The sequence below is a fragment of the Scyliorhinus torazame genome, chromosome 8 (genome assembly GCF_047496885.1).
Source record: "Scyliorhinus torazame isolate Kashiwa2021f chromosome 8, sScyTor2.1, whole genome shotgun sequence".
NCBI classification, from domain to species: domain Eukaryota; kingdom Metazoa; phylum Chordata; class Chondrichthyes; order Carcharhiniformes; family Scyliorhinidae; genus Scyliorhinus; species Scyliorhinus torazame.
The window spans coordinates 103303138-103320510 of record NC_092714.1 but is presented as its reverse complement, the minus strand read 5'-3'; the positions used below and the strand labels follow the sequence as shown (position 1 = coordinate 103320510).

Sequence of the window (17373 nt, the reverse complement as noted above, 5' to 3'; positions counted from 1 at the left end):
ATTAACAGTCATAGTAAGGAAGCATACTGCATTGTCCTCAATGTTTGCATGATCCCATGTGTTGGACTTGTTTTTTTTAAAGCTGAGCCTTCTGTTCTTTAATTTGACTTTGTGGCATTTGTTTTGTTCATAGCAGATTAATGTTCCCAAATGTGAATCTGCGCGCAGTGCTGGTTTAAAATACGAGTGTCACATACTGACATCGGACTGTAAGTCATTATCTGTAGCGACGAGTTAAAGTCACCTTGTTGAAACAGATATTGTACTTTCATAAATTGCCAACTCTCTCTCATTTACTATGGAGCTTACAAACTCCAAACATAGCCTAAGTGTGCCATGGTCACTGGGTACCGACTTACACGTTACTGAGAATTTAAGTACAGCTGTGAGTAATAACTGGGGAGTAATCTTGAGCTATTGTCAGGCAGATGCAACAGGGCATGCTACTGAGCAAACAGTTAATAATTGTTTTTTTTCTTCAAGATCAGATTTTCTTATTAATCAGGTTTGTGAATAGACTTGAGAACTTCCTTGCGGAGGTGTTTGGTATTAAAATCTATACATGGTCTTCATAATCCTAATTAGTCATTGATTAATTTCCAGTGTTTGGATAATATCCACCTCGCATTGTGATAGTATGATGATGGCTTGTGTGTTTTAATCATTTGTAAGATGAACAGTTGCCATTGACTTTGTTGTTTTATGAAATGTTAATGCTCCAGTACCAAATTCTATGCTATTTTTTTGGAGGTCTTAGTCTCTTCATGCAACCATTACAAGAATTTTCTATTTTTTAAATACAGCTGGTTAATGGTATAATGACAAAGCACCTATCTGCATCTGAAAAGCAAAAGGCTAAATTACTTTTTGTGGCATATTTTCTATTCAAGCTGGAATATAAGCAGGTTTGCACCAGGATGAGGGTTTGTCATTTCTTCTATGTCAAAGCAATTGTATATTGTATGAAAGACAACTCTTTGAATGTTTGATCCAACTAAAATAGTTACTGGCATATTAGTTATTTTAAAGATGAACTGGACAGATTTTTCTAAGATTGTCAATTGTGGGGTCATGTATTGATTTAGGTGCTTCAAATATCACTAAAACTAAGTTCAAATGCTCAACCATTCTGTTGAAGCTATTGGAATATGTGCTGCAAAGTTCAGCTGGCAATTATATGAAACACCCACTAATCAGTTTGTGTGAATATTGATGGAGAACAAAAAGTGAACTCTCATTGTTTGTCTGCAAAGATCGAGTCTTGTCTTAAAACCTCACTCGCAAAGATTGAAACCCAACACCCCTAACGCAGCAGAATTCCGTCATTGCACTGCAGAATGAGCCTAGAATATGTGCTCAAGGCCTGCAATGTTGTTTGAATTTACTTGAATAGTGCTGAACAGAGAGCTTTTAGTCTTGCTCTCGTCAGGACAAAAGCAAGAATGTCAGATTTCAAACGGTCACAATAATTTACACTGCAGGAGAAAGATGTGCTGATTGGTTGGCAAGTCAACACTGATTGGCCGAGGTGTTGCCATGGGGAAAACAATGAGGAACACAGAACAATGGCAACCAAATCGCTGAGCATCAAAAGCTTCAGCAACATGTATATTATTGGGAAACATAGGGCTTGCTAAAAATATAAATATATTCTGTGGAGTTTATAGCATCGTAATAGCAGTAAAAAAGTTCAAGCTGCACTCGGAACCCAGCACCCAGGTGATAGCTTGATGTTTCAGTCCATGGTTGCAGTGCATTTTGCATTGTATACAAAGCGCAAAGTTACAAAAGCCAGTAACAAGCAAATAGGGAATTAACGAATGGATCAGAGCAAAAGCACCACCAATAGCTTCAAGTTCTGTTTTGCATTATCTTGAGAAGTCCATGTAGCACTGTTGTTTTGTATTGCATAGGTTTCAAGACATCATGCCCAAAGTTAAAGTTAAACCCTCTTGAATTAAATTATGCTGTGAAATTATTCTGGCTCCAACTGAAGTTTACAAGACATTTTATTTTATCAATATCCAAAGCCGTTCATAAGACAGAAGCCTGGCGCCATGTTCTTGAGCCCGCTCTCACTGTCCGTGGAATTGGTGGCGCGGGTGGAAAATCTCACCAGGATTAGGACACGCGATTATCACATTTCCTTATTTCCCTTGCCCCGAGCCAGCGATGTCACGAGAAGAGCTTGATCCTCATTTTAATGCATTTTAATACATTGCAATGTGATTAGCGGCCTCCCCGCCAAATGATTCCCCCTCACTAAATATTTATACCTCGTTGACGTGATGTCACGTTGACAAGGGTTCCAAAAGGTTTGGCCAGGTATGATGCAGTCGAGGGATCCCTCCGGGGTGCAGAGGTTTGTATAGCCCCAGGACCGGGGGTTGGTGGGTGCGAGTCAAGTCCAGGTAGTGCTCTGGCACTGCCCACTGGAACAGGTTGGCACCGTCAGGGTGCGTTCATGTGTGATGGGCGGGGGGGGGGGGGGGGCAGTAGAGCAGAAACTGGGTTTTTGAGGGGAATGAGTGCCAGCTAAACTTCAGCATTGTTAGTGGGGGTGTTGCAGTGCTGGCGAGGATTTTCGGGTGGGTGGGTACGATGCCAGTGATGAATGTTTGGGGGGGGGGCGGTGATGTGTTGCCAGTGATAAATGCCGGTGTGGGGAGGAAGAGCGGTTTGCTGGTGAGGATTGTAGTGGGTTTGGGGTTTTGACGCACGATCAATTGCACAAAGACTAAAGTTGGGTACAACTGTGGCTTTATTACAGTCAGATGCGTGGCCTCCTGCTGCAGCTGGCATGTGCGGGCAAGATTGGTCCAGCGTCATCGAAGCGAGCTGCGGGTAACCATTGGTTGCTTCGGGTGGCGAGTGTGTGCGGTTCCGATGTCGGGCTGTCCGGAGACCCTCTCCATGGGCGGAGCCAGCCAGCAGGTGCTACCAGCGAAACTGGAGTGCAGGTCCTACCTTACATCTCCTATTACAGTGGTTCACCACATTCACCCCCTGTTAAAAATGAGTCCGGCGGGGGTGACGTGAAACTATATACAATTAGTGCAATTATGTACAGTGGTAGGAAAAAGAAAAGTCCATGTTGACGGTCCGGAGTCCGTCAAAGGTACAGCCGGTCCGGTGCTTTGGTGCTTCGTTGGGAGCGGCGTAATGGTGGCGGCGAAGTCGGTGCTGGCGGTGGTGGAGGTGGCACCGATGGCGGTGCTGATGCTGGCCAGTCATCGGGGAACTCCGGGAGCGTCCCAAAGTCCTCTTCGTCTTCTTGTGCGGAAAAGGGGAGGGGGTGGTGGTCTGATGGGGTCAATATTGGTGGCGCGGTGGGAGGGGGGGTGTTGGGGTGGAACCTGACGGTGCCAGGTCCCTGAGTGAGACAGTATCTTGGCAGCCGTCGGGGAACTCAACGTAGGCATATTGAGGGTAGGCGTGGAGCATGTGAACCCTGTGCACCAAGGGGTCCGCCTTGTGGAGTCGGACGTGCCTACGGAGAAGGACCGGTCCTGGAGCTGCGAGCCAAGTCGGGTGTGACACCCCGGATGTGGACTTCCTGGGGAAGGTAAAAACACGTTCATCGGGTGTGCTATTAGTGGCGGAGCACAATAGTGACAGGGGCGACCTCCTGCCAGTGAGAGGCTGGGAGGTTCCTGGACCGTAGGGCCAGCTGGACAGCCCTTAAAACCGTCCCATTCTCCTGTTCTACTTGCCCGTTTCCTCAGGGGTTGTAGCTGGTCATCTTGCTGGAGACTATGCCCCTGCTGAGCAGGAACTGACGCAGCTCATCGCTCATGAATGAGGATCCCCTGTCACTGTGGATGTAGGCGGGGAAACCAAACAGAGCGAAGATGGTGCTGAGGGCCTTGATGACGGTGGCAGACGTCATATCAGGGCAGGGGATGGCAAAGGGGAATCTGGAGTACTCGTCGATCACACTAAGAATGTACTTGTTATGGTCGGTGGAGGGGAGGGGCCCTTTGAAATCCACGCTGAGGCATTCAAAGGGGCGGGAAGCCTTCACCAGGCGCACACGGTCTGGCCAGTAGAAGTGTGGCTTGCACTCCGCACAGACCTGGCAGTCCCTGGTGACTGTCCTTACTTGCTCGATGGAGTAGGGAAGATTGCGAGCTTTGACCAGATGGTACAATCGAGTGACCCCCGGGTGACAAAGGCTGTCGTGTAGGGCCCGGAGTTGGTCCACTTGTGCGCTGGCACATGTACCTCGGGAGAGGGCATCTGGGGGCTCGTTGAGTTTACCGGGATGATACAGGATCTCGTAATTATAGGTGGAGAGCTCGATTTTCCACCGCAAGATTTTATCATTTTTGATCTTGCCCCGCTGTGTGTTATTGAACATGAAGGCTACCGACCGTTGGTCCATAAGGAGAGTGAATCTCTTACCAATGCCGCACAGCTTCAACGATAGCTTGGGCCTCCTTTTCGACAGATGAGTGTCGAATTTCAGAGGCATGAAGGGTGCGGGAAAAGAATGCCACTGGTCTGCCTGCCTGGTTTAGAGTGGCGGCAAGGGCGATGTCTGAAGCGTCGCTTTCTACTTGGAAAGGCAGTGACTTGTCCACTGCGCGCATCCCAGCCTTGGCGATGTCTGCTCTGATGCGGGCGAAAGTGTGTTGTGCCTCGGCCGCGAGGGGGAATTGGGTGGACTGAATGAGTGGGCGGGCCTTGTCCGCATAGTTTGGGACCCACTGAGCGTAGTAGGAAAAGAACCACAGGCAGCGTTTGAGGGCCTTGGGGCAGTGGGGGAGGGGAAGTTCCATGAGGGGGTGGATGCAGTTGGGGTCGAGCCCGAGAAGTCTGTTTTGGACTATACAGCCGAGAATGGCTAGCCGGGTCATGCTGAACACACACTTCTCTTTGTTACAGGTCAGGTTGAGAAGAGTGGCAGTGCGGAGGAATTTATCGAGGTTGGCATCGTGGTCCTGCTGGTTCATGGCCGCAGATGGTGACATTATCTAAGTACGGAAAGATGGCCCGCAAACCGTACTGGTCGACCATTCGGCCCATCTCTCTTTGGAAGACCGAGACCCCATTTGTGACACCGAAAGGGACCCTAAGGAAGTGGTAGAGGCGACCGTCTGCCTCCAAGGCCGTGTATGGCCGGTCCGACTTCCGGATGGGTAGACGGACTTTAAGTCAATGGTTGAGAAGACCCGGTACTGTGCAATCTGATTGACCATATCAGATATGCGTGGGAGGGGGTATGCGTCGAGCTGCATGTACCGATTGATGGTCTGGCTGTCGTCCACGACCATCCTGTGTTTCTCCCCAGTTTTAACCACTACCACTTGGGCTCTCCAGGTGCTGTTGCTGGCCTCGATAATACCCTCCTTAAGCAGCCGCTGGACTTCGGACCTGATGAAGGTCTTGTCCTGGGTGCTGTACCGTCTGCTCCTAGTGGCAACGGGCTTGCAATCCGCAGTTAGATTGGCAAAAAGGGAGGGGGGATCGACCTTGAGGGTCGCGAGGCCGCAAACAGTAAGGGGGGGGTAAGGGTCCGCCGAATTTGAGGGTGAGGCTCTGGAGGTTGCACTGGAAGTCCAGGCGCAACAGGAGTGCAGCGCAGAGATTAGGAAGGACATAGAGGCGGAAGTTACTAAATTCTACACCCTGGACCGTGAGGGTGACTGCAAAAAAGCCTTGGATCGGGACGCAGTGGGATCCGGAGGCTAGGGAGATCCTTAGATTGGCAGGGTGGGCTGCTAGGGAACAGCGCCTTACCGTATCTGGGTGAACAAAGCTTTCGGTGCTCCCGGGGTCCAGCAGGCACGAGGTCGCGTGGCCGTTGATTTTCACCGTCGTCGATGCGGTGGCCAGGTAGTGCGGGCGAGATTGGTCCAGCGTCATCGAAGCGAGCTGCGGGTAGCCATCGGATGCTTCGGGTGGCGAGCGTGTGCGGTTCCGATGTCGGGATGTCCGGAGACCCTGTGGGGGACAAGATGGCGGCGTCCATGGTGCGCACATTGCGGGATCGGAACAAGATGGCGGCGCTCATGGTGCGCACGTTGCGGGGTCGGGACAAGTTGGCGCCGCCCATGGCCGAGGGGGGAACAAGATGGTGGCGCCCATTGGTCGCACATGGAACCAGGAGGAGAAGATGGCGGCTCCCATTGTGCATCTGGCGTGGGGGAGGGGGCGATAGCGGGCGCGATCGCAGCGACTGCGCGGGCCTGGCACACAGCCGCGAAGTGGCCCTTTTTACTGCATGCTTTACAAACTGCAGTGCGGGCCAGGCAGTTTTGGCGGGGATGCTTCTGCTGACCGCAGAAGTAGCAGCGGGGACCCCGGGGTGCGCGGATCGGCGTGCGGCGCAGGCGTATTGGGAAGTCCGGGCCCCGGTTGAGGAGGTCGTTGGCGGGGTCCAGGAGGGGTAGGAAGGAGTGGAAGGGTGGGCAGCGCGGCGGGAGGGGTACGATTGCACGTTACGGGATGCGACCGTCATGGAGAGCGCCAACGTTTTCGTCTCCGCCAGTTCGAGCGTGGCCCCTTCCAGTAATCGTTCTCGGATGCGGTCTGACGCAATCCCCGCCACAAAGGCATCGCGCATGAGTAGATTCGCGTGTTCGGCGGACGTAACAGCCTGACAGTCACTGTCCCGGATGAGTGGAATTAGGGCCCGCCAGAAATCTTCGATGGACTCACCAGGTAGTTGCGAGTGGGTGGTGAGTACATGCCTGGCGAAGAGCGTGTCTGCCTTCTGCGCGTAGTGTTCCTTAAGGAGTTCCATTGCTTTTGTGTAGTTCGTGGCGTCTTGGATCAACTGGAGCTCAGTCTGGAGTACAGGACGTTTATCTTCTGAGCCTCCGTTGGCGTGGGGTCCGCCGCGTTGATGTAGGCCTCAAAACATGCTAGCCAGTGAGCAAAGTCTTTTCTGGTGTCGGGCGAGTGCGGATCCAGCTGCAGGCAATCAGGCTTAATCCTGATATCCATTCTGTGGAAAATCTGACTGGAATAAATTGACACATGATCAGTTGCACAAAGACTAAAGTTGGGTATAACTGTGGCTTTATTACAGTCAGATGCGTGGCCTCCTGCTGCAGCTGGCGAAATGGCAGGGCACTGGAGGTCATGCATATTTATATAGTTCTCTGTGGGCGGAGCCAGCCGGCAGGAGCTACCGGCGAACCTGTAGTGCAGGTCCTACCTTACATCTCCTATTACAGTGGTTCACCTCAGGTTTCTGACAATGAATTGTGGGTGCAGGTGGGGGAATGTCATGGTGAGGATTGTGGGGGGAGCAGGGAGAGGGGGCTGGGGGCTGTTATGTAGCAATGCTGATCGGGCACTGTTTGAAGATGGCACCCCAAACTCTTTGGAGCCAGGCCAGGCACCATGGGCGGGATTCTCCGACCCCACTCCGGGTTGGAGAATCGCCAGGGGGGGGGCAGCGTGAATCCCGCCCCCGCCAGCTGCCAAATTCTCCAGCACCGGGGATTTGGCAGGGGCGGGAATCGTGCCGCACCAGACGGCGGCCACTGGCAGCGCCCCGCCCCCCCCCCCCCCGGCGATTCTCCGACCCGCGATGGGCCGAGTGGCCGCCCGTTTTCGGCCAGTCTCGCTGGCGTATGTTACACCGGGTACTTGTCGGCGGGACCTGGCTGTGCGGGCGGCCTCCGGGGTTCTCGGGGGAGCGCAGGGGATCTGGCCCCGGGAGGTGGCCCCATGGTGGCCTAGTCCACAATCGGGTCCCACCGATCCGCGGGCGGGCCTGTGTCGTGGGGGCACTCTATTCCTCCGTACCGGCAGCTGTACCAGTCCGCCATGGCCTGTGCGGAGACGAGCCCCTCTGCACATGCGCTGGGATGACACCAGCACACTGGCGCTCCCGCCGGTTGGCGTGGCGCCAAGCCCCTTTCCCGCCGGCCGGCACGCGCAAACCACTCCGGCGCCGGCCTAGCCCCTGAAGGTGCGGAATCCTCCGCACCTTTGGGGCGGCCCGACGCCAGAGTGGTTCACGCCACTCCTCGGCGCCGGGACCCCCTGCCCCGCCCGGTAGGGGAGAATCCGGCCTCATGACTTCAGTCCTGCCAGAGTGACAGCAAAAACCACGCCAACTCATTTTCTTGCCAAGTAGGCTCAAGATTCCGTGAGAAATCTGTGGCTGAATTTTCCGCTGTCGGGATTCTCCATTTTGGCGGCAGCACGGGGGTTTCCCGACAGTGTTGGGCTGCTCCAGAATGGGAAATCCCATTGACCAGCTTGCAAAATGGAGAAACCAGCCCATGATCTGTGCCACTGGTGAGTTGCACGCCAGTTTTGTGCCTGAGCCTGACACTTTGCCAAATTCTGGTAAGGTTCCGTCCAAGATTTCTCCTGTTATTTTTATTTGGAATTGATTTATTGGGTCATGTGTACTGGGGTACAGTGAAAAGTATTGTTCTGCATACAGTCCAGACAGATCGTTCCACACATGATAAAACATAGGACATACATAAATACGCAATTTAAATACATTTACCCCTTGGGATATAAGTGTGTTGGCAAGGCCAGGATTTATCTGCTCTTGAGGGGATGACCACCACCTTAAACCATAATGGTCCCAGTGGGGACTTAGAGACTGAGTTGGCTCTTGCCTCAGGCTTGGGGCTACATCAGAGCGATCAGTTTCCTTCAGCCCAGCCCTTGCAGTACCCAGGCCCATATTTGAACCTGCCTCACATGATACCCATTAAGAGGTGTATTCATTGCCACTCTCTGGAATGACAGCAAACTCTGCACTCATCTTGCAGGCTCTTATTACTGACTACAGGCTCAGTTTAGTGACATTACCGATGGAATAGTTCCAGTGAAACCTTGGAAGCACTGTCCAAATGTGGCAAAGTCACTCCAAAGTCTTTAGAACCACCTCCCGCCGTCTTTTGGTACAGAAATATCCCAGACTGCCACAAACTTTCAGGTTTTTCTACATGCGACGACTGCAGCTGATGTTAAAGCTGAACAAGCCAGATCTCACATTGAAATCTGTCTCAGCTGATGGTATTTTCCCCGCTGTATTGCAGAAGCAAGGACAGAATGTTGCTGAACACAAAAGTGCAACACTCTAAAATGTGAAGAATTAAAATGTTTATTGAAAGAAAGAAAAGATGGAACTTAAAGACACAAGATAAACGATACGCAGAGGAAAGTAAACTTATACAATAACCCTGAAAATGCTTTATCAAAGGTGCCCAATAAAACTGTCTCTTTGGCAGCAGCCCTTATAGATTCTTAATCCAGGAAATATTGCCCAAACCAAGAAATTGCTTTCACTTTAAACAAAAGCACAATCTACGACTTCCCAGAACTAATCCACACTGATGTGTTTTTTTTCCAAAGCGAGATACAAAATAACCCATTTCTCTGTGCAAATACTCTCCTGGCACAAGACTGAGTTGCTTTCTTCAATTAAAAGAATTTCAAAGCTTTTCCACACGCCTCAAAACACAGGAGTTGGCCTTCAGTGGGACTTCCCATGAACTACAGCTGAAAAGCCATTTTCATAAATACCCTTCTGCCCCTTTCATCTTAGTTCGCTATTGTCTTCAAATATCTCTTTGAAAACCCAGGGCCCGATACTCCCAAACAATTTCTAAGTTAATTTGTGGCGTTTTTTTCAGGGAGCTTCCCGCCGGCTCTGCAGGCAAGTTCCCCACCGCTATTCAGTGACACTTAGTTACTTTTTGGGCCACACTTAGAATTTTTTTTAGCACTGGGGAGATGAACTCAGAGATCGGGCCGCCATTTTAAAAGGGTGCCCCGGTCTCCAAGTGAACTTGTGGGTCCCCCACATCACCCACCAATGGGCAATATCACCCCCCCCCCCCACACACACACACACACACATGAACACTGCCTCACATCCCCCAAGTGAGGACACCCCATCATGGGGTCCCTGGGGGTCCCCCCTCTTTAGGCTCCCCCAAGCCTCCTTACAGCAGTGTAGCGCACAAAGACTCCGAGAGATGAATAGAGTGAAGTCGATGAGGCTTTATTAAGCGTGACTGTTCCCCCGCAGTTCAGTAGTAGACTGCCTGCGGGGCAGGACTCCTGTTACTTATACTCCGCCTTCAGGGCGGAGCTAGAGGTCAACGTCCAACCAGGACCCGGGATCTGTCAGCCAATGACATCACGGCTTCACAGTCCCACATGACCCCAAATGCATACTACCACATTCACCCCTTGTTAAAAATGAACCCGGCGGGGTGATGCTTCGCATGGTGGTAAGGGTTTACAAGGCTGGTCCTGGGAGGAAAACTTTCGCATGTTATTACAGTATGTACAAGGTTTTTTTTTGTTTCGAACTATTTACAGTAATCATCAGGAAAAACAAAATGTTCTCGTTAAAAGATCGACGCCACGAGTCGGTCGGGCGGTCTGGTCGTCCGTGTCGATCGCCTCGGCCCCGGGGGTGGTGGTGGTGCTTGTTCCGGTGTTGTCGTCTCTGGGAGCCTTACGGTTTCAGCTTGGGCTTAATTCCTGGTCGGGCCTGGGAGGAGGACCGATCCTCCTGGGAAGGGGGCGGTCGCGGGGTGCGGCGGTGGCAGGAAGGGGGGGGGGTTGGGTGATTGGTGTCGGGGGGGTGTGTGTGTTGCCGGCGGGCGCCAGATCTCGCAGGGAGACCGTGTCCTGTCGGCCGTCGGGGTACTCCACGTAAGCGTACTGCGGGTTCGCGTGAAGGAGGTGAACCCTTTCGACCAACGGGTCCGACTAGTGCGCCCGCACATGTTTTCGGAGCAAGATGGGTCCTGGGGCCGCCAGCCAGGTCGGCAGCGACGTTCCAGAGGAGGACTTCCTGGGGAAGACAAGGAGGCGCTCATGAGGTGTTTGGTTAGTGCTAGTACACAGTAGTGACCGGATGGAGTGGAGGGCGTCCGGGAGGACCTCCTGCCACCGTGAAACTGGGAGGTCCCTGGACCGTAGGGCCAGTAGGACGGTCTTCCAGACCGTGCCGTTCTCCCTCTCTACTTGCCCGTTCCCCCGGGGGTTGTAGCTGGTCGTCCTGCTCGAGGCTATACCGTTGCTGAGCAGGAACTGGCGCAGCTCGTCACTCATGAAGGAGGACCCCCTGTCGCTGTGGACGTATGCGGGGCAACCGAACAGTGTGAATATGGTGTTCAGGGCTTTAATGACTGTGGCCGCGGTCATGTCAGAGCAGGGGATGGCGAATGGGAAGCGGGAGTACTCGTCCACCACATTAAGGAAGTATATGTTGCGGTCGGTGGAGGGGAGGGGTCCTTTGAAATCCAGACTAAGGCGTTCAAAGGGGCGGGAAGCCTTAATCAGGTGCGCACCATCTGGCCTGAAAAAATGCGGTTTGCACTCTGCGCAGATGTGGCAGTTCCTTGTGACTGTACGGACCTCCTCTAAAGAGTATGGGAGGTTGCGGGACTTAATAAAGTGGTAGAACCGAGTGACCCCCGGGTGGCAGAGGTCCTCGTGGAGGGTTTGGAGGCGGTTAATTTGTGCGTTGGCACATGTGCCGCGGGATAGGGCATCGGACGGCTCGTTCAGCTTTCCGGGACGATACAAGATCTCGTAGTTGAAGGTGGAGAGCTCGATCCTCCACCTTAAGATCTTGTCGTTTTTGATTTTGCCCCGCTGTGCATTATTGAACATGAAGGCTACCGACCGTTGGTCCGTGAGGAGAGTGAATCTCCTGCCGGCCAGGTAATGCCTCCAATGTCGCACAGCTTCCACTATGGCTTGGGCTTCCTTTTCCACTGCGGAGTGGCGGATTTCTGAAGCGTGGAGGGTTCGGGAGAAAAAGGCCACGGGTCTGCCCGCTTGGTTAAGGGTGGCCGCTAGAGCTACGTCGGAGGCGTCGCTCTCGACCTGGAAGGGGAGGGACTCGTCGATGGCGCGCATCGTGGCCTTTGCGATATCCGCTTTGATGCGGCTGAAGGCCTGGCAAGCCTCTGTCGACAGAGGGAAGGTCGTGGTCTGTATTAGGGGGCGGGCCTTGTCTGTGTACTGGGGGACCCACTGGGCGTAGTATGAAAAGAACCCCAGGCAGCGTTTTAGGGCTTTTGAGCAGTGCGGGAGGGGAAATTCCATGAGTGTGCACATACGTTCGGGGTCGGGGCCTGTTATCCCATTGCGCACTACGTAGCCCAGGATGGCTAGCCGGTTTGTGCGAAAGACGCACTTGTCCTCGTTGTACGTGAGGTTCAAGGCTTTAGCGGTCTGGAGGAATTTTTGGAGGTTGGCGTCGTGGTCCTGCTGATCGTGGCCGCAGATGGTTACATTGTCGAGATACGGGAACGTGGCCCGTAACCCGTGTTGATCAACCATTCGGTCCATCTCTCGTTGGAAGACCGCGACCCCGTTTGTGACGCCAAATGGGACCCTTAGGAAATGGTATAATCGCCTGTCTGCCTCGAAGGCTGTGTACTTGCGGTCACTTGGGCGGATGGGGAGCTGATGGTAGGCGGACTTGAGGTCCACGGTGGAGAAGACCTTATATTGGGCAATCCGATTGGCCATGTCGGATATGCGGGGGAGAGGGTACGCGTCTAGTTGTGTGTACCTGTTGATGGTCTAGCTATAGTCTATGACCATCCTTTGCTTCTCCCCTGTCTTTACTACTACCACCTGTGCTCTCCAGGGACTATTGCTAGCCTGGATTATGCCTTCCTTTAGTAGCCGCTGGACTTCGGACCGAATGAAGGTCCGGTCCTGGGCGCTGTACTGTCTGCTCCTAGTGGCGACGGGTTTGCAATCTGGAGTGAGGTTTGCAAACAAGGATGGGGGTTGCACCTTGAGGGTTGCTAGGCCGCAGATAGTGAGTGGGGGTATTGGGCCGCCGAATTTGAAGGTTAGGCTCTGTAGATTGCACTGGAAGTCTAATCCTAGTAATGTGTGTGCGCAGAGTTGGGGAAGGACGTAGAGCCTGTAGTTTTTGAACTCCCTCCCTTGCACCGTTAGGGTAACTATGCAGAAGCCTTTGATCTGTACGGAGTGGGATCCTGCAGCTAGGGAAATCTTTTGTGCGCTGGGATGGATGGTCAAAGAACAGCGTCTTACCGTGTCGGGGTGGATAAAGCTCTCCGTGCTCCCGGAGTCGACTAGGCATGGTGTCTCGTGCCCGTTTATCAGCACCGTTGTCGTCGTCTGGAGCGTCCGGGGCCGAGCTTGGTCCAGCGTCATTGAAGCCAGACGTGGTTGTAGTGGTTGAGCGTCTTCTTCGAACCCCGTGGAGCCGTCGACACTGGGGTCCGTTGTTGCCTTCCAAGATGGCGTCAGGGGTGAACAAGATGGCTACCCCCATGCATCGCACATGGCTGGGGGGTCACAAGATGGCGGCGGGGGTGGACAAAGTGGCCGCCCCCATGCGTCGCACAGGTCTGGGATGGTCCAAGATGGCGGTGCCCTTCCTCCCCTCGTGGTGGCCGGGACCCAAAATGGCGGCGCCTGCGGGTCGCACGTGGGGCGCTGGGGGGGTTGGGGAGCGTTGGGAATACGCAGGACTCCCTCTTCTCTGGGGACAGCGGTGGCCGGGACCCAAAGTGGTAGCGCCGGCGGGTCATACATGGGGCCCGGGGGGTGGGGGGGGTTGGGAGCGTAAGCGGTGTGCAGGGCTCCCTGTTCTCCGGGGAGAGCGGTGGTCGGGACCCAGAGTGGTTGCGCCTGCGGGTCGTACATGGGGCGCAGGGGGGGTTGGGGAGCGTAAACGGCGTGCAGGGCTCCCTGTTCTCCCGGGACAGCGGCGACCTCGCGGGACCGGCACACAGCCGCGAAATGGCCCTTTTTCCCGCAACTCTTACAGATCGCTGCGCGGGCCGGGCAGCGCTGCCGGGGGTGCTTCGCCTGGCCGCAGAAATAGCAGCGGGCTCCCCCGGTGCGACTTGGCGTTTGGACCGCGCAAGCCTGTGGGGTGTCCGGGGGGGGGGGGGGGGTGGGTTTGTCGCGACGGGTGCGTACGGAGCCCAATGGGCTGCCGCGCGGTCGGGGCCGTAGGCGCGGGTATTTCGCGCGGCCACGTCTAGGGAGGCTGCTAGGGCCCGTGCCTCTGAGAGTCCGAGCGACTCTTTTTCTAGAGGTCTTTGGCGGATTTGGGAGGAGTTCATACCTGCCACAAAAGCATTGCGCATTAACATGTCCGTGTGTTCATTTGCGTTCACCGGCGGGCAGCTGCAGGCTCGTCCCAAAATTAGTAGCGCGGCGTAGAATTCATCTATCGATTCTCCGGGACTTTGCCGTCTCGTTGCGAGTTGATAGCGAGCGTAGATCTGGTTTACTGGGCGGACATAGAGACTTTTTAGTGCTGCGAACGCCGTCTGGAAATCCTCTGCATCTTCGATGAGAGAGAAAATCTCCGTGCTTAACCTCGAGTGCAGGACCTGTAGTTTTTGGTCTTCTGTGACCCGGCCGGTGGCCGTTCTGAGGTAGGCCTCGAAACAAGTCTGCCAGTGCTTGAAAGCTGCTGCTGCGTTCACTGCGTGGGGGCTGATCCTCAGGCATTCCGGGATGATCCTGAGCTCCATAGTCCTTTAGTCACGCTTAATAAATTGTAGCGCACAAAGACTCCGAGAGACGAATAGAGTGAAGTCGATGAGGCTTTATTAAGCGTGACTGTTCCCCCGCAGTTCAGTAGTAGACTGCCTGCGGGGGAGGACTCCTGGTACTTATACTCCGCCTTCAGGGCGGAGCTAGAGGTCAACGCCCAACCAGGACCCGGGATCTGTCAGCCAATGACATCACGGCTTCACAGTCCCACATGACCCCTAATGCATACTACCACAAGCAGCCCGCTACCATTCCAGGACCCCCACCTATCATCCCCCCAATTTCCCAGAGGCCCCTACTTACCTGCCCTGCAATTCCCCCCTTCAAAATTCCCTCCACCTTCATTTTATGAGTATACCCCCCTCGCCCACTGGCCCTTGGCAGTGCCACCCTGGCACTCAGGCCCCCTTGCACTGCCACCTGGCACCCAGACAGTACTCCTGCTGGCTTGGCAAAGCCATCCCTACACCTTGGCAGTGAAGGGTGGCAGGGCCAAGGCGCCAGCTGTGCAGTGCCAAGGTGCCCAAGGGGGAGGGCCGGCTGCCACCCTGCACTTACCCTGACCACCCAGAGGTCTCCTATCGCCCGGGAGACCCCGTGGATGCCACTCCGCCTGGGTGCCTGCCGTTTTTGTGGACTAGCACTGATCGGCACCTGGCTACAGCCTCCCTGGGGAGGCCAGTGAATCGAAGGAGGCCATTGGATCCCATGCAGGTAGGTCATAAGTAGGTTTACGACCTACTTTCTCGAGCGTCATTCAGTCATGCCCATTTAGGCGGGTTTCCAAATCCGACGTCTCGCGGGACTTTGGAGAATCTTATGAGTCGCAGAGCCAAGCGGGAGTGCAACGCGGCCGGAGGTTCGCGCCCTCAGGTTCCCAAATATTTATAACATCCACGCTCCAATTTTAGCTCTATTTTGGGTTAATGAATCGCCCATAAAATGTAAATGTTCTTTTCACTTTTGGGACTTGTTTGAAATATAACAGGTATTAATAACTTTTAAAACTGATCCCCAAATGCTAATTTCACCTCTACTCTGTTCAGTAGACCTGAAGTTTGCATTTGGTGATAAGTTAAGATCCACCAAAAGGCCTCATCACAAAATGCAAGAAAATAATACCTTTAGTTTTTCATTCTTTCGATTCTATAGACAATCTGACTCAATCTCAACTTTGATTAACCCCAGACATACAGACACAGTTTACTCTCCGATTTGCACAGAATATATGCATAAACACAGAAATATAAAAGTAGATACTTATCATCATGTACAGGTTGCGAGATACTTCTTGTAATATGTAGCAGAGGTGGGTGATAGATTTCTTCCACTTATCCATCATCTAAACTGTATACATAAAACCAACCCTACTGCCTTCACATTAGACAAATGCCCCTGAATTGCTATACTAAATGCTTAGACTCTTCCTTTTTGGTGATTTTCTTGCTACTTATCAGTCCAAACCTTGATGTTGTCCATGTTTTCCTGCGTGCTGGCTTAGACTGCTTCATTATCGGAGGAATTGTGTTTGGAGCAATTGTCAAATTTGCAGATGGATCCACTCTGTATTTCAGCATTTTCTATCTTATCTTGAGATAGAACATTCATTTGTTCCCAGTAGCCAATATGGCAGGTATACTTTGTTGCTTTTAGCTGTGTTTATGATTTAGGTAATGGATGTCCCAGCAATTTGTCTCATGATTGAGCTGTCTCTCACTTAGGATTTGTCCAGTGTTGCCAGTCCTGCCAGTTTGGCATATCGGGGTTTACCCACACATCCTCACATTATATTTCTTTATTTGAGAGGATACACATAGGAAGGATCATGAGGATGGGAAGAGAACAATTGCCTGATGTACAGAAAAGCAAAAAGCTCACTCAATGCAGTACAGTTAGCCCAATCAAGCCTGTAGGTGGGTCGGTATGCTGGGATATGCGTAGCTGTTTATAAATTGGAGTGTGTCATCTGTTTGAGGAATGTCCACATGCCAGAAGCCTTTAAAATTTACAGGGAATTGAGAACTGTGGTGCTTTTTTATTTCATAAAAAAAACAAAGCTAATTTTATGAGTGGTCTATTCAACTGTTGTGTTGCTGAAAGGCCACTACCCTGAATGATGGTTTTGTATCCTCTGGGTTGGTTATGCAATATTGAATGTTGAAGCTGGTTCCTATCCAGCCACACATTATTGTGCAGAACGCACACAAGGATCCGCGCTTTCTCGAGGAAACCATCCCAGGCACAATGCAGGTGCCTCAAAACATCTGCATCCTTCCAAGGTTTCGACTCAAAATGCTACAAAGAAAAACTTATTACGTTAAGGTCAGTGGTGCCAGGAATGTAGTTTTTTCTTGGTTTAGTTTTATTTTGTTGTCAATTTTATTTCCAATTTATTATTGAATTGAATAAAATGTGAAGCCAGGCATAGTTCAATGATTGTTGTGACCGTAAAAGCCCATTTTTGGCAAATCGAAAAATACAAAAGCAATGTGGTTTTTTTAATCATCTTTGACAGGATCTTCAGACAGAAATTGATGCTCACACTGACTCTTACCATAACTTGGATGAGAACGGACAGAAAATACTAAAAGGTCTGGAAGGAGCAGAGGATGGGGTGATGTTGCAGAGGCGTCTTGATGACATGAACTTTCATTGGACTGAGCTCAGGAAAAAATCGCTAAATATTAGGTAAGGCCCACCTGTGCTCCTCTGGAAAGAGTAAGATTTGCTTTTTGATTCCTGTGTAAAGGTAAAAGTTCAGCTTTTGTGCCTCAAAATGTTATTTCAGAATTATTAGGAATCCGCAGTGGTGTTACAATTTACAAGATAAAACCTTGGATGTACTATTTCCCCTGATAGCAGTTTGGT

General features: G+C 52.3%; 1 protein-coding gene across 15 annotated transcripts in view; it reads left to right on the top strand.

The window, feature by feature from the left end:
* The window catches only part of dmd (dystrophin), a 3042490-nt gene that overhangs the window by 2637655 nt on the left and 387462 nt on the right, over positions 1-17373 (top strand). For all 15 annotated transcript variants that reach the window (XM_072513983.1, XM_072513987.1, XM_072513978.1 and 12 more), the window contains one exon: positions 17021-17193. In XM_072513983.1, the coding sequence (XP_072370084.1) occupies positions 17021-17193 (173 nt within the window). The remainder of the gene's footprint in view (positions 1-17020; positions 17194-17373) is intronic.